This window comes from Myotis lucifugus, unplaced genomic scaffold (genome assembly GCF_000147115.1).
Source record: "Myotis lucifugus unplaced genomic scaffold, Myoluc2.0 scaffold_90, whole genome shotgun sequence".
Taxonomy (NCBI): Eukaryota; Metazoa; Chordata; class Mammalia; order Chiroptera; family Vespertilionidae; genus Myotis; species Myotis lucifugus.
In genome coordinates, this window is record NW_005871138.1 from 1,227,877 (window position 1) to 1,249,147 (window position 21,271).

Genomic DNA, 21,271 nt, shown 5'->3' on the forward strand with positions numbered 1-21,271 from the left:
AAAAATCTAAAGGATAGAAATACCTGGCATTTGAGGTAGGTTACAATAACACCATGAACAAGCCATCATATATCAGCTAGGAAGGTCCTGTGTATCCTGGCAGGTTTCTGAATTCCATCTTCAATTTCTCACCTAGCTATACAGCAGTCTGTTGGTTGCCACCCAATATCCGTACTCCCCTTCTCCAACATTCACAAAACCCAAGATGTTTATCTGGGGACACAACTCCTTGAAATAAAAACTACATTTCCTTGCCTCCCTTAAACAAAGTACAGCCATGTGATAAAGTTCTAGTCAGTGAGGATTTGTGCAGAAGTGTTATGGGTACTTTCTAGGAAGGCTCCTTAAACAAAGCCGACTTGACTGGGAGGTATACTCTTTTTGCCTTTTCCCTCTTCTTCCCCAGAATGTATGTGTGATGGCTAGTGCTCCAGCAGTCATCTTAAACCATGAGACAACAATGAAGATGCAAATTGTGTTAAGGCTGGTGAAGCAGAAAGCTAAGAGTAGCCTGGATCTCTGATGTCCATAGGAGCCACTACAAAAGCTCTAGACTGCTTCTGTGTATTTCCTGTTAAAGGCAGGCAAACTTTCCACTTAGGTATAAATTCAACTTATTTACCAGGCTGTGCACGAGAGAGAATGACATTACATATAAGCACAAACTGTAGCAGGGGCTGTGAAGGAAGATGAATAGGGTGCAGGAACAGATAACAACTTGGGACCTGTTAGGTAGTGTGGTTACAGAAGGCCACTTTGAGGAAGACGTGTTTTGCCAAGTCCAAAGGATGAAAAAGACATAAGAGTATCCCAATCAGGGGGGTATGAGAACAAAAACACCTGGAAGTATTTAAAGGACTGAAACGATTATGTGATTCAGGGGTATTGGCAGGAGATGAGATTAGCGAGAAATGAGGTCAGTGAGATGGGCCAGAGGCTGGGTCAGGCTGGGATGAGAAAATGGAAAACCTGGAATGACTTTAGGCAGGGGAGTGATAAGACCCGATTTAAGTTTTCAAAAAGATTACTTTTGAAGGATGTAGGGATGGTGACAGAGGAAATGAAGAGATCTACACTTCAATCACTCAGAAGCTGGACAGGATATGAGTGTGTGCATATGTATTTTTGTGTGTAAAAGACTAGAAAGAAACACATTAAGATTTACCAGTGGTTACGATAATGGTATGGTTTTCAAAGATGTAGGGCTGAAATTACTTTCAAATGGATCAGAAGAAAAAAATACATAGGTAACACTAATGTGGCAGATGTTAATTTTCTGTATGTTAAAAATGTTCATAATATATAGTTGGAAAAAATGTTACCAATGGTGATTTCCTCTAGGAGTAATTTTATGAGCAATTTTAACATTCTTGCTTTATACTCTTCTATATTTTCTAGTGGTTTAATTTTTTTTCATTAGGAAAAAAAAAAGAGCAGGCATCAAACACAAACCCATTAAATTTCTCTCTCTAACACACAAAACTCACTCACTCTGCTGGCTTAATCAGGCTCGGCTGCAAGTGCCAGCACTCGCCTCTGCAACAGGCATTTCCCTTTGAGGAGCCAGCCCCAGGTCCCCAGAGAAGACGTGGCTTTGTCAGAGGCCCCAAGAGATTCAGCTAGAGTAGCAGCCACACTCACAGCTCAATGCCATGTTCAATGATTTCTTTCTGTTGCTTGATGACCTCAAACTGCTCCGGATCATCCTGGATAGTTGTCTGGGTCCCTGAGGACACGGTGGACTCCATGGAGGTCACGCTGCTCCGTCTCGCCATGTCGAGACCTTTCCCATCCCCCATTTCCTGATCTGTGGGCCTCTCCTGACCTGCAATGACATAATAGAAAAGAAAACCGTATCAGCAGAAGGGAAACAGACATGGCTGAGCTCAGGTCTGGCTCTGCAATTCCCTTTTCCACACCTATGACAATAAGTTTGCACTGTCAAGATCATAAGCATAAAACCGTGATATTACTCTAATACTTTACTTAAAAACTTACATTTTTGTGAAATTTGATAAGTTAACTCTAAAATTCACATAAAAGTATAATGATAAAAAACAGTCAAGACACTTGTACTGGTGCAAGAATAGACAAATCAATAGAACAGAATAGAAAATTCAGAAACAGACATATACACACAAGAGAATATGGTATGTCATAAAGGTGGACCTTTAAATTGGTAGGGAGACTAATAAAAAATGTTGGAACAATTGGTCCTCCATTTGGAAAAGTGAAGTTAGAGCACAACTCATACATATCCCTCTTCCAAATTCCAGATGGATTAAAAAGCGGAACCTTTAAAATACTATAGGTATTTAGCAAACTAAAGTGTTTTTGCTAATTCTAAGACAATTATAACAGGACAACTTTTTCCAATAGCCGTGAATGGAGGCGGTGGTGGCAGCAACGCTTTCTCACCAAGGCTGGTCTGGTGGTTGGGATTCACATACAGGTCTTTGCTCCACTCCACCATGCACTTGAGAATGGACACGAGGCACTCTAGTCCTTTCTTCCTCAGACTGAGCTCCTAAAGGACAAAAGTGACATGGCACAGAGACTTAGATAAATTAAGTGCAGATATCTATAGGGCTCTTAGGGAATTCTATGAGGACAGAAGATAACCACTGACAAGGGAAAGTTAACAGGTGACATTAAGTATTAAGGGCTCATTGTAAAAACCCTGAAAATCTCTGAAAGTATTCATTACACACATCCCTAGCAGCAAAAATATTGGATGTGTGTTTTCTTAACATGAACAGTACTTTCTGAATTTCCAAAAGGAAGTTCATTGCTTGTAATTTGAAAAAACACTTAAAATACTTTCCTTTAAAAAAACAAAACCAGGGTGTTAAACCAGTGATCTCAAAATAAGACAAAAAAAATCTTGTATTATGCAACAAATTAGTGATTCTGAACACACTCTTATCTCTCAAACACTCACAAATGTATTCCCTTTTAAGGCTCACTCTACAATAAAAACACTGTTGTTGTTTTTTTTTAAAATAGCATTTCTTAAATAAAAAATTAAATGTGAATTGCAGATAATCTAAAACAAAAACAAATATTTTAGGATCAAAACAGCATCTAAGGTGGCGCAGATCTCTCTATAAATCTAATGTCAATATGAATGTTCTAGGAAAAACGCCATAGACCAAATTCTACACATAATTCCAGGCAGCTCAGAGATGTTCTCACAGTTCATTTAGAGGCCCCAGGTTAAGGACCCTATTCTTTACAGGCACACTGATAAGAAGCAATCTCTTCTGCCTTTACTGGAGCCTGAGATCCTGTTTTCACAAGGTCTCTGGAAAGATGACTGAGAGTGAACTTGCTTCCTACAAATGTCAGTTCAAATGTCACCTCCTCAGGGAGACTAACTCTGATGACGTCATTAAAAATGACAACACCTCCATACTCCTTCTCTATCATCCCTGCAGCTTATTTCTTCCCTGTCTCCTTATAAGTGTTGTGACGGCAGCAATTGTGTGCATGTACATACATATGTTTGTTTTGTATTCCCAGCAGCAAGGACAGTGCCTGGCACATGGTGGCACTTGATAAATGTTTATCAAAATGAATGAACTTTAAGTATAAATGAGTGTTCTTAGTATTTTTACCTGCAGAGGTGTCATGCCCAGCTCATGTCCACTTCTTCCCTGAGCAATTTTGGATAAATCATTTACGAGGCGCTCAAAAATGTTAGCAGCATTTAAATCACAGTCGTAGTTGACATAAATATCTACAACACACTGGGCATCTTGGAAAATAACAGACAGATATTAGAAATTCTGATTGAACATAAGTAACAGTTATGTTTTCTTATTGAATAAGGTTCTTTTATCAAAAAATTTTTCCCAGTGAATTGTTAACTCAAGTGGACATACCACAGTGTCACACACAAGAAATGAATGTCTTAAGTAGTAGAGAGATGGGAGACCCTCTCTCCAGGCCTGGGCAACTACCTAAAATCTCAGGCAGTTCATTCCAACTTTCCAAGCTCACTTTCTTCATCACAACAGGAGTAATAATTGCCCGATCCACTTTAAGTTGTGTAATTCTTACGAAGTTACGTTTGATGCTGGACAAGTAGGATGCTGGCTTTACAGTCACACAATTGCATTGTGTAAGGTAAATCCAAATTTACCTAAGCACCCAATCAAGGGTTGGCAGCACCAATACCTTGGACCCTGTGACTAAAAATGCACATTCAGCTGATAGGCAGGGTGACCAAGTGTCCCAGTTTTCCAGGATTTGAGGGTTTCTCAGGATGTGGAACTTACAGTGCAAAAACCCCAACTTCCCAGGCAACGAGGCCGAGTTGCTCATCCTCCAAAGGAGGGGGGGTGGGTCTAGTCATTAGGTTAGCATTGGCCTATAAGGTAATGATTTTCCCAGCACTTCATTAAAACTCAAAAAGGAGGAGTTAAAGATCTTTCTCTGGACTTTGGAAAATAAACACATCAAGAGGTTCCGGGCTAGCCAAAGGGATGAGCACCCTCAGGGAGAAAATACCTGCACAGATCCTTGTCAGAGTCTGAATGACCATCCACCTGTGCTCAAAAGAACTTGTTGATGTTTCTAAAATGTTCAGGAAAATCTCTTTGAAAAAGACCTATGTGACATGAAGAAAAAGGAGGACACTGATTAATAGTTTAAATTAGGGCTCAAAACCTCAAAGACTTTAGAGGACAGGCAGATCTTACGATGAAGAGAGGCGTACACATGCTGCTGAATTGCAATGAAACCCTGGCTGCGTGGGAACAGTTGGAGGGCAGGGGTACGGGGAACTGGGGAACACGGGCTCATCATAGGGAGCAGCTGCTCCCGAGTCATCGCCAGAAGCTGCCACATGGAAATGCAGGACCGCTGTCGTGATTTTTCAAGAGAAACCAGAAATCTGGATTTTCATGTAGAATCTGATTTCTCTACTTGGGACCTAATTCAGGGTAGTTCAAATAATTTAGATTAAACAAACATATTTGTGGGGGCTAAACCTAGCACACAGACCACTCGATTTAAACCTTTGGTTAAAATGAAAGGAATACAAGATTTTTGGGCAGTAACTTTTCACAAAAAAGTATTCTTCTCTCCTCACTCATTCAAAAAGTTCTTTGGGGAGAAGGCAACTAGTAACTATAGTTCTTGGTGACTCTGCCACCAGCAGTTAACCATCTGGTACAAAATGAAAAAAAATTAATTTGGAGTCCGTACCTCTATCTGCATTTTCAAGTGCATTTTAAAGTTTGAGAGAAGAGTAAGAAAAATGGCCAGAGAGAGCTCAAAGACATCAGGCACTGAAGAGACGCCGTTTTTGGACAATGCCACACAGAGATATTGCTTGATTGCATTGATGAACATCTCGTGAGTCCTAAAGACTGGGCCGGCGTTCTGCAACACTGAGAGGAGCAGCTGCAGGGAAACCACCTTGGAGCGCAGCTCGTGGGACCTAGCAAAGAAAACAAAGAACAATGATGGGGTTAAAAGATAAAACTTAAAAATCATGTTTCTCGAGAAGGCCTCACTCCTACCAGTGAGAATTTTCTGAGAAGCCAATGAGTTAAGAACTAGCAACAGCACCTACATGTCAAGAGAACAAGGGAGATGACAGGAGATGGGTCTTCTTGGGACCTGCAGATCCTGTGAAAACAAGAACTGCCAGCTTCTATTCTTTTCATCCCCCCTGCCATAAAGTAGATATAGCAGGAGCAAAGTAAGTGTCAACTGGCCCTGGAGAGCTGGTTCTGCAACTCACCTCATAGAACAATTACTTTTACCACCTCATTCATGGAACCTAAGACATCTGGCCTTCATAGACAATGAAGATGGTGCTCTTTATCCACCTGCCTTGTGCCCCCTCACTCCGCCCACAGGGATGGTAAGAAATGAGAAATTTCCATAAACCATTTTCCTAAGGGTTATATTCTCAACAGAAGAGTTCAAGGTTCTTATTAATGACTAATAATAATGGTGATAATAATAGTGACTACAAAACTCTTACAAAGTGCAAGGCCCTGTGCTTTATATTATTTTATTAAATGGGTCCTGTAAGGTGATTTTCCATATTCCCATTTTCCAGAAACTCCTACAAGCCGTGGAGCTGGTCTCAAGTGTAAGGGCCAGGACTGAAAGTAGTTCTCTCTGCCTCCAAAGCCTCTGCTTGGACACTCCACAGTACTTCCATCCTTGTGGTGGTTCACTCAGTACTACAAAGAAAGGTTGGTTTCTCTGGTTTGAATCTGGTTCTGTATCCATGCAACAAAGGTTTTCAACCAGGGCAGGAAACTGAGATTTGCTCATATCCTGCTCCTGCCCTCATTAGTACATTAAATTGATTATAGTCAGTAAAAAGAGGGTGCATGCATGTTTAAGGTAATTATTTTTAGCATATAAACCAAAAAGGCAAAATTGGGCAGAATCTTGGTTGAAGGGGACACAGAGACAATTCATTGTGAAAGAAGTGATTGTAGGCACCACATGAATTTAAAGAGCTATAAAACTATTCTTAATAAATTCCTGCCAGGGGTCAAAGCACTGGGTTTCCTGGAACCCCTGAGATCCTCCTGGATCACCTGGGTTATAGACAGCCAAGAACTACTGTCTGCTTACTTTGGATCTGGGGGGCCTTCACCAAGGGGTTTCATAGACAGCTTGCAAAGGGAGCGAAACACAAGGAAGGCATCCTTCTGCAGAATGTGAGAGAACCTAGCAGCCACTTGATGTCCTTGCGCGTCTGATTCCTAAATAGAAAAAAATTAAAGGTCAAAACAAAAGGATAATTATTTTCAAAAATAAGAAATAAGTATCTCATGGAAATGCCAATTATTTTATTTATTCAATGGGGAAGTGAGGGATGGAGGGGGGAGAAGTGGCAAAATAGGAGCTATGCGGGAGTCACTAAGGCAATTCTAAAACCGTGTTCCTTGTCCTTCAAAAAGTGAGTATGGGTGGTTTAAAATGATCAATTTTAAACATTAAACCATAAAAAAACTAAAACAAATATAGGTAATGATTTATATTAGCTTGGGTAAAAAGGTATTTCTAAGAATACTATTGCAAGGTAAATGAGAAATATGATAGGTATTTTAAAATAAACTTCTTTAAATAAGTAAACTACATTTAAAAATAAAAATATTTGAAACCTATGGCAAGGATTAATATTCTCAATATACAGTAAGTTCTTATAATTCATTAAGGAAATATGGAAACCTTTATCTCAAATAAAAAACTGGTAAAAAACATTAATAAGCAATTCTCCAAGAAATGCAAATACAAACCTAAATAACCTTACTACCAATCATTAAGGCAGGCTCTTTCTCCTAAGAGACTAGCAGGGCTCTGAATGAACACTATTGTCCAGTTTCAACGAGGAAATGACAGCTTACAGTGGGCACAGATTCCAGTATTACCTTCCCAGCAGGCTAATTTGATGTTAAGGATCAAAAGCCTTAGAGCTTCCAACCCCTGACCCAGCAATACCACTGCAGGGATTTAACACAAAGAAAGAATTAAGGATGTGCACAAGCTTTATCTATAAGGATGTTCATTATAGAACTTTGTTTCTTGTGATAAAACTGAAATAACCTAAAGGCTTAATAGGGAATTGGCTAAATAGATTACAGTAATCCATATGATTGAATTTTACATGGCCATTAAAACATTAGTTAGATCTATATGTACTGATGTGGAAAGGTGTCCATAAGATAGTGTTGAGTGAACAAAGCAATTCAGCATTGTATATAAGACAGGAGACCCTCATATGGGCTTAAATACATCCCGATGTGCATTCTTAACAGGGATAATATAATCCCAAGGGGCTGCCACAGACTGAATGTTTGTGTCCCCCCAAAATTCATATGTTGAAACCTAATCTCTAACGTGATGGCACTAGGAGGTGGGGATTTTGGGAGGTGATTAGGTCATGAGCGTGGAGTCCTCATGAATGGGGTTAGTGCCCTTATAAAAGAGGCCCCGAGAGCTCCCTCACCCTTCTGCCATGTGAAGACACAGAGAGACCACTGACTATGAACCAGAAAGCAGACCCTCACCAGATACCAAAACTGTTGGAGTCTTGATCTTGATTTCCCAGGCTCCAGAAATGTGAGCAATAAATTTCTGTTGTTTATAAGCCACCCAGTTTATGGTATTCCGTTATAGCAGGTTGAACAGACTAAGACAAGGGCAAAAAATTGGTTCTTGGGGGTGAAAAATTCTTCTTTTTATGTATAAGCAGTACATAAGCAGATATCTAATTTATCAGTAGCTTTAAAATTTCATAAAGGGTGGGCGGTGAGCAAGAAAAAGAAATATGTAAAAAGGCTCCTTAAAGAGGTGATAATGAAAAAAGTTTGAGAAACACTAGTGAAAAGGTACAGGGAGTGCGTTCACGTGGGATGTTAATGTTATATTACTTCCTGTTTTGAATGTTTATATATAGTCAAACCTCAGATCTCAAACATCTCCCATCTCAGTTCTCAACCAAATGGTTTAGGGGGAAAAATGTCCTGGTTGTCAAACCAAATTTAGGTTTTTGACCTGACAACCCTTTCATGCTAACATCTTAGCATGACAAAAGGGACTCTCAGGCAACAAAGGAGAGAATGCTTTTATTGCTGGGAAATCGATGAATAGCATAATTTTAAAACATAAAGAGGCTATCAAGAGTGCTAATGTTGCTAGGGTGTGAAACAAAACAATGATCACAGGCAATTGAAGAGGTAGACAAACTGTTGCTGGTTTGAATAAATGAAAAGTAGTTAGCCAGTGACAGCATTTCAAAGACAGTGATATGTGAAAAAAGGAAGATGCCCATGCTGACTTCCTACAAGACAGCCCTGGAACAAGTGCTGAAAGTGATTCATTTAAGGCTAGACAGGGGTGGTTTAATAAATTTAAGAAAAGAAGTATTTATTTATAGATTAAACAGTATATTAGACATGTACTGCATATAAGAATGGTTAAAACAGGGATTCATTTGTGGGTTTGGAATGAACTCATTCAATTTACATGATTTCTAATGGGAAAAAATGATTCGGTTTTCGAATAAGTCGCTTCTCAAACAGCCTGCTACAACAAATTAAGTTTGCGAACCAAGGTTCCACACATAACATTTTCAAGAAAACAATAAAACTATTAAAAAAAATTGTAGTGAACATATCGGCCTGAAAAAAATGTTCATAATATATATTAAGTTTACAAAATAGGTCACAAAACAGCATGTATATTGTTATTCCCTTTAAGTGAAAAAAATATGTGAAGGGTAGGAAAATTTAGAAGGCTATAAAGAAAATGTTAACAAGGGTTATCTTTGAGTTATGGGATTATGGGATTATTTTCCTATAATAAATGCATATTACTTTGAGAGAGAATAAAAAGGGCAAGAAATGTGTTAAAAATCTGAATAAACAAGGTTTAATAACAATGTTGAATACAACCAACATTAATTATCATGTTCCAAAAATGGAACCTACTAACACAGAATATCAGGCCAGGACTCTGACCAGTAATTGAAGAGGGCTCACTGGTTTTCACTCACTTCTTCTGGCAGAGATTTACTTCTGCATCTTTTAAAAAGGTAAAAATCGAAATGAATCCATATGAGAATCGTCAACATACCAGGTTATCCGCTGACGACAAGGACTGCCTGTCATCTGCTATTCCATTGGTCTGTGAGTTTTCGTCCACCGCTGATGGGACAGCACATTCCTGTCCCTCCAGTTCGCCAAGGGCCCTCTCGGATTCTGTCAAACTGTGCTTTTGTGCTGCTTCTTCAAACACAAGTGCAAAAATCATTACCAAATTAGTACTTATCCTGAAAGGTAGCTTGACATCAGGAAGAAGTGATTCATGTAACCTTCCAGGTACTGCTTTTTCCCTTTTCCTGCATCACTGCCCCATGACTGACACAATACGTATTGAAAAAGGCTGCCCAAAGTGACGCGTAGGTTTCCCATGTGTCTGTTATCCACAGCCCCAACACCAGGGTCTTGGTTAATACTGTAGTCCAGGGGTCCTCAAACTTTTTAAACAGGGGGCCAGTCCACTGTCCCTCAGACCGTTGGAGGGCCGGACTATAGTTAAAAAAACAAATTATGAACAAATTCCTATGCACACTGCACATATCTTATTTTGAAGTAAAAAAACAAAACGGGAACAAATACAATATTTGTATTTGCATGTGGCCCGCGGGCTGTAGTTTGAGGACCCCTGCTGTAGTCCATGTCAATGGTACGTCCAGAATTGTGATACAGCAGCCCTGCCCCCTCCTTCCCCTTCTCAAAAAGATTAGAAACAGCTAAACATGAAAAGTGCAGATTATTTTTAAAAGGGCTATTAATATAGGGGTTAGAGAAAAAAAGCCACATAAATGAAAGGGTTTGATAGTTATGAAAGAAAACCTCAGTTACAAAAAAAGAAAAAAGAAAATGAAGACGTGAGGTTCCTGGCAGCAATGTGAAAAATGGAAAGAGAAAGAATTAAATAGATTTCATCATTTAATGAAAGAAAGCTATATTTGATGATTAGCAGAACAGCGGAACTCCATGAGAATTTACCATGTGGATCTTTACATATACATGGGACATCAAACAACTCAATAAGCACAATCTTCCATAATGGTTTTACAAAGCATATATTCATTCGACAAATTTTATCAAGTGCCTATTATTTACCAATCTCTGTGCTAGGGACTGAGGGATATAGCAGTGAACAAGACAGACAAATGTTTATTATGTGAGGACTTCTTGTACTGGGCCCAGAAAACAATCTAAGGATGTGAAATAAAATCATTCAATTTTAAAGACATTTCTAAAAGGAGTTAAATAATGAAATCTATACATACAGCTTGGTGGGTACCCTAAATCAACAAAAGGATAGGCTTAGAGCAGTAGGTCAAATTTCTTTGATAACCTTCATTAAGAAATACATTTTTAAAATCATGAACTAGTACACATGTGCACATAATTAAAATGCATGTTTCATGAAACAATGCTTAACATACCACATGCAATGCATTCAGTTTGTATTCTATTTATTTTCTTTCATTTATTTAAAAAAATGCTCACTGCAATCCACTAAATTATTGATTTCCTAACCCACTAATGGTCTATTGGCACTGGAACTGAGCTATACGAGTTTAATTCCACTGAAACCACACCATAAAGTTGAGGGAGTTATGAATGAAATATAACAAAAGAACAAGCTTCCATGTGCACCGGATACCTACAAGTCAATGGCTAGCCATGAAAATTCAGCAGTAATAGACACCACCTCAGGGCTCACAGCTCACTCCTGGAAAAACTGGATATATATGGGAGTAGTCCTCTGTGTCTCTATGTGGAACACAACCCTAACATTGTCAGACTGTGCTTTTTGAACCCAACCCAAATGAGAATAAAATCACCTGCTAAAAACAAGTAATTTTTGGATTCCATATGAAAGATGAGCAGACATGGGCAGATTCATTTTCCATGGGCTCACTGGGGGCGGAGCACCCTACCACTAAAATATCTGGCTAAGGGCTTTTTTGAAGGAATGGGGTAGAAGGAAAGGCTGGGTTATTGGTTCTTACCTTTGACAGCAGATGTGACTACATCTTCTAAGATCTCCTTCACCACCTCCTGGGCTCCATCATAAGTCCCTACACACACACCCAAATACACAAACACAAGCATATACATGTGGGCATTTCTAGGGAAAAAAGGAAGGAGGAGATTTTGTCCATGTTCTCTAGAATCAAATTTCAGAAGGCAAAGGGTGCAAATAAGTACCCACCAAGGCCAGATCTGATTGTACCAACAGAAGACAAGTCTCATGAAATCTGGAAATTCTCAGGCAATATCAACTATGATTTCATCTTTCCTTTCATGGAACACTAGTACCCCTCCGACTTACACACTTTTCCTTCCTAAGTTATAGTTGCTCTAAGTCCCAGGGTCCTCCTCCTCACCCCCAAGTTGGAGGCAGGAGCTGGATTTTATCCATCTATGGTTCCTGGCAGAACAAAAGAAGATGGTTTCTCTTGTGTCTTCACCTCGGGAACACGAAGCCTTAGTAAGTGACTACTTTCTGCTGCCTTGTTTTCCCCACAATGTAAACCTAGAACTTAGCATGAGATTTTTAATGTGCTAGTTGAGGATTTACTAAATGTTAAATGGAATTATTCTGTAAAATGTTAATAGTTTAAGTGGAAGAGGTTTGGCACCATTTGTTTTTGTAGAAAACTAGATCTGGAAGAACTATTAAACAGCCCTTCTAGAAGTAAACATTATAAAACATCACAATGACCAAAAAGGCCATTACATTAAATAAATAAAACCAAAATAACCCTTTAAATTCTTCCTCAAGGAGGATTTTCAATCAAGCCACTATTTTTTGTAAGTTCCATGCTTGGTCCCGTGTCCTGGAGTACAGCCCAAATTATTTTCATTTCCATTGAATACTTAACCTACCACAAAAAAGGCTCTCTTTATCCATGACACTGTTCCCACCACCTTCACATCAGATTACCAGCTGAAATATCTGCTATTTTTTTTTTTAAAAACTAAGTCATTGTTAAAGCTGAAACTTATTTGAAAGATGATAATAGCAAACACTTACATAGCCCTAAGTGCCAGACACTGCTGTCATTTAATTCTCACAAACCTATAAGATAGGTACTAGTTGTATTCTCATTTTACAGATGAGGCTCAGAAAGGTTAAAGATTTTGTCCAAGGTCAAAGAACTAAGTGGTAGAGTCATGATCTGAACTTAGGCTGTCTGATCAGAACCTCCATATTGGCTGAGGGAGGATAAAGTTTCTCTATTGTATAGTACTTAAAAATGGGTTATTTAAAAGTGAACTAACCAATCAGTATATACATAGGTAATTGTGTACCTACAATAACTACATATTAACTATATAAATGCTAATGTGTAAGGTGGGGAGTTAAAATGTCAGAATTTCAAAAATGAACTTAAGAGAAAATGGGAAGTGATTGCTAAGGGTGTGATGAAATGTTCCAAAATTAATTGTGGTGATTATTGCACAACTCTGTTAATATACTAACAAGAATTCAATGATTCAATGGGCAAACTTATGGTATATGCTATATCTCAAACAAGTTGGTTTTTTAAGAAACTGACAAGAATAGCTGGGCAATCAGGAGAGGTGTGAATGGACAAATGGGGTGAGGTTCCCTGGGGAAAGCGGTTAGCCATGCCCAAAAATTCATATAAGTAAGCATATCTTACGCTAAGGACTTTTAGCATACCTTATGCTAAAAAAAAATCTAATTTTGTGAGTTTACAAAGAGCCATCTGATCCACTTCTTAGACAGGCAGATAAGAATGACAACTGGAAAAGGGAAATAGATCCTCAGGTCTTTGGGTGAATTATCTCCATCTACACAAATTTCTTGGGAGGCAAATTATCCCAGGCAGGCCATGGGGACGATTCCCAGTTAAGCAGGAAAATGTATGTGAGTGTTCACGTAATGAGCAGTGCCTTGCACAGTGCCTGGCAAAGCTAGGGGTGGTGTGTGATGGTGGTTACTATAGGATGGAACCATGCGAGGGTGGATGTGTGGTCTCTATCACTTTAGCCCAAGACACTGTCTCTGCCATCTGCCTCTCAGGCTGTCCAGCCTCCTTGCTTCCAAGGCTTCTCAATCCTTTCTTTGGAAGGTCCCATTCTTTCTTTAGAGCCACATCTTGAGAACTGACGGCACACCTCCATTTTGACCTACTATTTGCAAGTTTGTGGTTTGTTTCTCACAGGCAATCTGATTCCCACATTTTTGGGAGAAGCCTCATGGGGTGCACCAAGTATTGGCAACGAAATCCACAGCAACATACTAACTGCAAATCATGCCCCCCCCCTCCCCATTTGTTTAAAATAGTGTATTTACTGTCTGCCATATGTGTTAGGCACCATTCCAGGTGCTGGAAATATAGTCATAAAAAGGGCAGCCTAGGTCTCAGGCGGGCACAAGTAAACATTAACTCGGTAACTTCAAGTAGTGCTAAGTGCTATGAAGAAAAGAGGCTAGGGGACAGACATGATAGGGAGCTTCAGAGAGTGATCTGTTTGAAATGAGAGACTTGAAGATAAAGCTGGGGCAAAGAAGGGACAAGAAATACAAAGGCACTTTTAAGAATCAGAAATACCACCTGCACACTGTATAGTAGAGGTATAAGAAGGAGACAGAGAGGTGGGCAGGGGCCAGGTCAAGCAGGGCCTTGGGAACCACAGGGACAGGGTGGACATACATTTCGCTCTGAGTGGGACAGCATGGGGAATTACCAATGGGGTTTAAGCAGAGGAGGGTTGTGATCTAATGCATGCTTTTAAGAGATCACTTTGGCTGCCATGTAGAAATGGGCTGTAGTGGAAGTACTTCCATGCAGCTCAGAGAGACACAGCTATGCTTACTACAGTGTGTTTTAAAATTAATATTTATTTATTGATCACTGCCTGATAAAGGTTACAGTAAAAACCTGGTCCTTGCCCTGAGAGTTGAGAAGGCAAAGATGATGACATATACAGAGTGTGGGCACCTTCCCTAAGACACATGACAGCAGGACTGAGTAGACGGCACCGCTGTGCTCACCCTGCGATACATGCAATTCTTAGTGGCCACTTTCTTTTTTGTCCTTCCCTTGAGTGAACTGATACAGCACAACATTCCAGCAATGACACTTGGCCTGTTCCTGTGTATGCCAAGCACTCTGATGACTTACAGAGGAGCAAAAGCTGCTCCAATCTGTACTCTCTAGGAGGGAACACACTACTGACAGAAATCGTCACCAATAATGTGACACAAGAAAACAGGAGAGCAATTATAAAGATGGGTCAGATATTTCATGTAGAACAACCAGCTAGAGTAATGAATTATTTGACAGAATCACTTGGGAAGGTACATGCCTGGGGAAAAAAATAAATTTTGGATCTGGTTCATATCAACTGTCCAAGGAAAATAATCTTATGATAACCCAATCCAATATTTCATGCCTAATACATTATTTACTTTAAGACTATAGACAGGTGGGGAATATCTCTTTCATTTAAAAAAGCAAACAAAAACAGGTAATGTTCTCAGTCATAGAATAAAAAACAAAGCTGTCTATCTGTCCATCTACATCTCCAGCAACTGCCCATATTTTGCTCCTCTCACAGATGTCTGTGAGTATCAAAGACTTGCCAGGCAGTGGGTAAGGCCTGGAGATCCTGTGTGTAAGTGACAGATGAAGTCCTTGTCATCCTCTGGGAAGATAACACAGACACTGAACTAACTACCCAAATAATTAACTACTGGGAGATAAGTGCCCCAAACTAAACCCACTGCATTGAAGCTGATGTCAAGAAGCAGTAGCCAGCCCCGGCCAGTGTAGCTCAATTGGTTGGAGTATCGTCCCATGCACCGAAGGACTGTGGATTTGATTCCCGGTCAGGGTGCATATGGAAGACAGGTGACTGATGTCTTTCTCATATTGATGTTTCTCTCTCACCCCTCCACCCCCTCTCTAGGATCAATGAAAACATATCCTTGGGTGAGGATTAAAAAAAACCCCAGCAGTAGCTAGATACATTTCAGGAATTACTGAGAGAACACTACACAGGTGACAATGGGCATTAGCCATCATGCCTTGATGGTTGTGTTCCATGAGAGGAAAGCAAACAGAAAGTCAAGGGGAAGGCCCAGAAATAGAGGAGCTGCTACTAGAGGTTTCCTGCAGATGCTACCAGACTCCTGTCCCTCTCACAGCACATGGGGCATACCTGATAGCGATGAGCTTCTTTCTCTGGGTGCATCTCCATTCTCTGAGCTCACTTTTTCAGAACCACTCGTGTCATGTGCACCATTGGTTAAATCTGTCTTTTCAGGAGTTGTTGGTTTGCTTTGTGCCTCACTCTGCTTCAAATGACTGAACTTTGGGGACCCTGCTGCAGCTTGGATCACAGGGGACTGGGGTTTCGACTGGACTGGTTTTTCCAATTCTCTGATCTCCTGAAACTAGAAGGCAACAAAAAAGGGATTAAATCCAAATGGTCCCAGAATTTTGATAAGGAACAGAAAGTATGCCAGCCTGTTGCTTAAAAAACTTCCAAAGAGAAGGATAAAATTTTAACAAGGAAATAAATCCCTTTGACAAACTCAAAGCAAATTCTGAATGCAAATTTCAAAATACCTGCTAGATTCTCTCTCTTGCTTTTTATAGCAAGAACGAAAACAAAAGTGTAGAGAATTCAGAGGAAGAAGGCATACACTTTAAAACGCTAGTGAATCTTTGCCAGGCACTGAGGCCACACACAAAACAGTTCACAGCATGGGATGCTGTCCCACCCCCAGCAGCTGATGACTGCTCTCACTTACCACTTGGTTTTCCATGCGGGTGAAAATGACATTCAGCATCTGAGTAAGGGTAGCCTTGGCAGTGGTTTGATTGATGAGATTTTTGCTGGCCAAATAGATATTGTAACATGTCCTAACAGTCTGTAGGATAGTGCCCTCGTGAATTTCAATGTGCGGGGACGTTACTGCAGTCAGAAGAGCCTAAAACAAAAATCCGAAACCTTCGCCTTCACAAATACCCAGCTTGTTCCCAGTTTCTCACAGCCAAACTTTTCCACAAGGTTTGGCTTTGTTTTTGTTTGGTTTGACAAATTTTTAAAAGAATGGCTCTGCAAACTAAACTGGATGCTTAGTACTAAGAGATGACTCACTAGTGCTCTGAGTTTAAAAACAATTATTAAATCCATAAAGTCCAAATTATTTAAAGTAATTAAGTTGTAAAGTGGGCTTTCTACCAGCTTACTTTTTAAAAAGAAAAAAAAATACTTCTTTTAAGAAGAAAAATGCTCCAACTTTATCTCACCTAGATTAACACCAAAATATACATGTTTTGAGGGGGGAGGGGGTCAGTTTCAAGGGAGCTTTAGGAAAGGTGCGGCTAACATGGAGCCATCAGTCATTCTACATCCAGAACTTAAGATACAGAATGTTGGCTACACTCATCTTGATCTTGCTCTTTGTTCCATGCCAAACCATTCCTGGCAGGATAAATGGAACAGGCAAATGGAATTGGGGGGGGGGGGGGGGGACAGGGGCAAACTGGTGATAGGAGTATCAACAGGAACCTGTTGAGAAATGGCAGGCTGGGAATCCAGAAATTCAAGGGGCAGGACCAGAGGACTTCAAACCAATTTAATTCACAAGCAATTTACATTGTTATTAGTGGAACTGTTTACTCTGAAAACACACCTGGTTCCACTCTTCTTGTCTCATTCCACGATAATAAATTCTGACACTTTATAAAAGATCTAAGTGATGCTTACATTTTTCTGTTCCAGCTCAGCACCACCTGAGACAACTAACACATGGTAAATCAGAAATCCAAATTACCACAGGGGACTAGTTTCAAATTTAAAATCCAGACCAGGCAAACTCACAGAAATACCTTAATTATTTGTAACTGGACTCCTTCATCCGTTTGAGGGCCCTGAAAACAATTGCAAATGGTTTCAACGATCCTGTCAATCAGCCGCTTCCCTGGAGCTCCACTGTCTGGAGCATTGCCGGTGATGTGCCCATATGCGATGAGTTTCTAAGCACAGAAAGAACAGAGAGATGTTTCTGTCTGGCAGGGACTGAGGCCACCCCCTGTAGCAAATGACAAGCACGGCCTTAACTTCCAGTTCCCACAGATCCCTCCCATCCCAGGCACATGGTGGGCACATCCACCCTGAGAGTGCAGCTTTGGTTGTTCCTTCCTCCATGGCAGAAGAGCCCCAAGATGGTGAAACAGTACCTGATGGAAGAGGCAAGTTGTAGAGCAGTCCCCAGTACACAACCACTCATGCGAAAAATTGAGGGATTAAAACTATACATAATAGAGTTGGAAGTAGTCAGTGGCTGCCTGGAGTTGAGGGGATTAGAGAAATGGGGGGTGACAGCTGAGGAGCACAGGGTTCCTTTCTGAGGTGACAGAGATGGTTTCAAAGTAGACTGTGGTGATGGTTGCACAACTGTCAATATATAAAAATCACTAAATTGTACACTTTAAAGGCTAAATCATATACATGTGAATTATGTCTCAAGCTGTTAAAAAAACCATATATATACTTTTCTTTAAATGGAAAAATACTTAAAAAACATAAATTGCTTGAGAAGGAACTAAGCAGCTGAGGGCAGGGGTGGTACTAAGACACTTTATAGCAGTCGCCAACCTATCGGACCTCACGAACCACCAGGGGTCTGCGGACCACCGGTTGGCGACCGCTCATTATAGTACACTCTTTCATTCTTTCTGAATGTTGAGTCACATCAGTATATTTTCTATTCCAAAAATTAAAGCAAAAACACTAAATTCCACACCTATGTTATCAAACAGTGCATGTTACCCACGTGGCTCAAGAGATAAGTGGCTGCTTGGCCCATAACCTCATAATCAGGTGACAGATCAACTTGGACAGGGGCCACCTTTCAGAGGCAGCCTGCCTGCCACCTCAGTGGTGACCTGGATTTCACCATGGAGAATCAGAGCTGGAAGGGAACTCAAAGGTCTGGAGGCAGATGACTTCCAAGCCTGGCTGAGATTCAGATTCACCTGAGAGAGCTCATTAAAATACAGCTTCCTGGACCTCAACCTAAACCTACGAAACCACAAAATCTGGGGTGGAGCCTAGGAATCTGTTTTTCTCCAAGCTATCCAGGCTATTTTAAAGGCTGAAAGGAACCACTCATCTGACACAAGTCATCTGGGATTCATGAATTCTAAATCATCATCTGCTTCTAGGGACTTAGTAAAGACTCTTAAAAATGCTATTCTATTCCTTATCCTTTTTGGTTTTTGGCTTGTCACATTTTCGCCTCTATCTGCACAAAGTGACAAGCATCTGAGGTTATGTACAGTGCAGCCACCACTACCCAGGAAGACCCACCACCTTGCAGAGACCTGACGCTGTTTCCCAATGGCTTTCCCCCCCGCATTCCACGGTATAAGAAAAACAGATTAAGAGAGAGTGGCTGAGGGTAGAAATATGATACTGCTGGATTGGGTGACTGAATGAGCAGGAGAAAGGCCTGCACACACTCTGCTGATCAGATCTCCAGATTTGGGTTGGGTAGGAGAAGGGGTAGGGGACCGAAGTGTGTTTTTTATTTTTATTTTTATTGATTTCAGAGAGGAAAGAAGAGGGAGAGAGAAATAGAAACATCAATGATGAGAGAGAATCAATGATCGGCTGCTTCCTACATGCCTCACACTGGGGATCGAGCCCACAACATGGGCATGTGCCCTGATCGGGAATCAAACTGTGACTTCCTGTTTCATAGGTTGATGCTCAATCACTGAGCCATGCGGGTCAGGCCAAAGTGTGTTTTTGAAGAATAAGTCAAAATGCCCTTTACCTCATCCCCTCAGAGCTGCTGTATATGCAGGCTTCCCAGGAGGGCAATGCTGGCTACCCGCTAAACGAGCTTTGGGTTTGGACACTACTTACTCCTTACTCCTAATGGACTCAAGTCTGATTTGAGCACTGGGAAAAGTGGGATGATCTATGAACTCCTAAAATGTGAATACTGAAAAGGAGGCACAATCAGGAAGGACGATGGTGTTGAGAAGAATATAATCATCATGCCTTCCAGTGCTTTGACGAAACTTCAGATGCGTGGCCTTCTGGACAATCATGTGTGATTTTATGTTGGAGCATTCACTGTATCCCTCGGGATTTCAGCTTTATCTAAGCTTATTGTGGCTGAACCAAGAAAGAAGGCATATGCAGATTTCTACAGAAATTATGATTCCATAAAACATTTTGAGGAGAAGAGGAATGCTGGTATCTTTCAGAGTGCAAACTGATTTTGGAATGTAAAGAATTTCTTTGGGTTGAGTTCCATGGAAGTTTGTCACTGACCTGTGTTCCTGAACTATGAAACATGAATACTGGGACTAAGGAATAGTTTCTCTCAATAAATAAACAATTAGCAAATACTATGGACAGTAAATTTTTAAAAAAATATAAGTAGGCCCCATAGAACCCAACACTAATGCTGCAAAACAAAGATAGAAGTGAATTAATTCAGATACAAAAAAAAAAAATTGGAATTATTCTTCCCACTACAAACTCCTTAAAAGACACATGACCCTTCAAATTGAAATGGGTTTTAGTATGATTTTACTCCCCTGTCTGTGCAGAGACAGGGCCAGAAGAAAGCAGAGTTCCTGCATTCTGTGGTCTCTCTAGTTCTGCCTTCTGCTCCTTCTTGTGCCAGATATAGTTCTGGGTACTGGAGGTACAACTGTGAGTAAGGCAGTCGTTTTTCTCCTAGGGTTTATATTCTCCCGGGAGGTAGCGGGAAGACTAAAGCCAAAAGTCTGGACTGGGACCCATAGGACCCTGTGTGATTTGTAGTCATCTTAAAAAAAGCAAGCAATAATGCACAGCATTATCTCATTTTTGAAAAATAAAAAATTATATATTTTTATAAACGCATAGAAAAAAGCCAGGAAACATATCTGATGTCCAGTGGCCTGAGCATGCTTGGCAAACTCCCTGGGGAAAAGTGCTTTGCAGTGAGTGAGGTAGGAAGCTTCTACTGGCAGGTTTAAGCAAAAGATTAACACAATGTCATACATTTCTAAAGGTTTCTCCTGGTTCCTGTGTGGAGAATAGGCTGAAGGGCAACAGGAGTGGAAGCAGAGGACCAGTGAGGAGGACACCTCAGCTGCTGGTGGCTTTGACGTTGGGGGATGATAGAGATGGAGAGAAGTTCCTGCCCTGATCCTTGATACAGTAAGGGGATGGGAAGAGGGAGACAGAGGAGGGAGGCCTTTGAGCAGCTGGCTCACTGATACGTGTGTCTAAGGAAGCTGCATGCACAGGGGTATTCATTGTAACCCCAAGTTAATATCCTCTATAGGGGAAGGGATAAATAAAATAGTAGCATTAATATTCCACATACCAGTAAAAAGGATTGTCTTATATTTGCCTATAGCAATATAACTAGATCTAAAAAAGACACTGCTAAATATAAAAAAACTGCAGGAAAATTTGTACAAATGATACCATTTATGTAAAAAAGAAAAAAAAGAGAGGGAGGAAGAAAGAAAGGAAATTATAAGAAAGAAAAGAAGAAAATTATACACCTAAACAGGCAATTGGGTTTGGGGCTAGTGGTCCAAGGGATTTTGGCCTTATTGGTAATGTTCTAAAAATATTTTAACAAAGAATGTAGTCATATACAATTTATATAATTACAAATTTGCATTTAAAAATCCAAAGTTTTCTAGAAA

General features: G+C 40.3%; 1 protein-coding gene across 9 annotated transcripts in view; it reads right to left on the reverse strand.

Moving 5' to 3' along the window:
* Positions 1 to 21,271, reverse strand: part of ARFGEF2 (ADP ribosylation factor guanine nucleotide exchange factor 2) — a 72,014-nt gene that overhangs the window by 39,584 nt on the left and 11,159 nt on the right. For 8 of the 9 annotated variants that reach the window (XR_002829901.1, XR_002829902.1, XM_023756158.1 and 5 more), the window contains 11 exons: positions 17,435 to 17,581; positions 16,351 to 16,530; positions 15,756 to 15,990; positions 11,567 to 11,647; positions 9,613 to 9,764; positions 6,607 to 6,737; positions 5,212 to 5,446; positions 4,513 to 4,612; positions 3,618 to 3,757; positions 2,419 to 2,527; positions 1,642 to 1,825 (listed from right to left, as the gene is read on the reverse strand). Coding sequence is in view for 7 of the 9 variants with exons in the window: in XM_023756158.1 (XP_023611926.1) it covers positions 1,642 to 1,825; positions 2,419 to 2,527; positions 3,618 to 3,757; positions 4,513 to 4,612; positions 5,212 to 5,446; positions 6,607 to 6,737; positions 9,613 to 9,764; positions 11,567 to 11,647; positions 15,756 to 15,990; positions 16,351 to 16,530; positions 17,435 to 17,581 (1,694 nt within the window). In the remaining 2 variants the exon portion in view is untranslated. The remainder of the gene's footprint in view (positions 1 to 1,641; positions 1,826 to 2,418; positions 2,528 to 3,617; positions 3,758 to 4,512; positions 4,613 to 5,211; positions 5,447 to 6,606; positions 6,738 to 9,612; positions 9,765 to 11,566; positions 11,648 to 15,755; positions 15,991 to 16,350; positions 16,531 to 17,434; positions 17,582 to 21,271) is intronic. The other variant, XM_023756160.1, reaches the window with a different exon arrangement.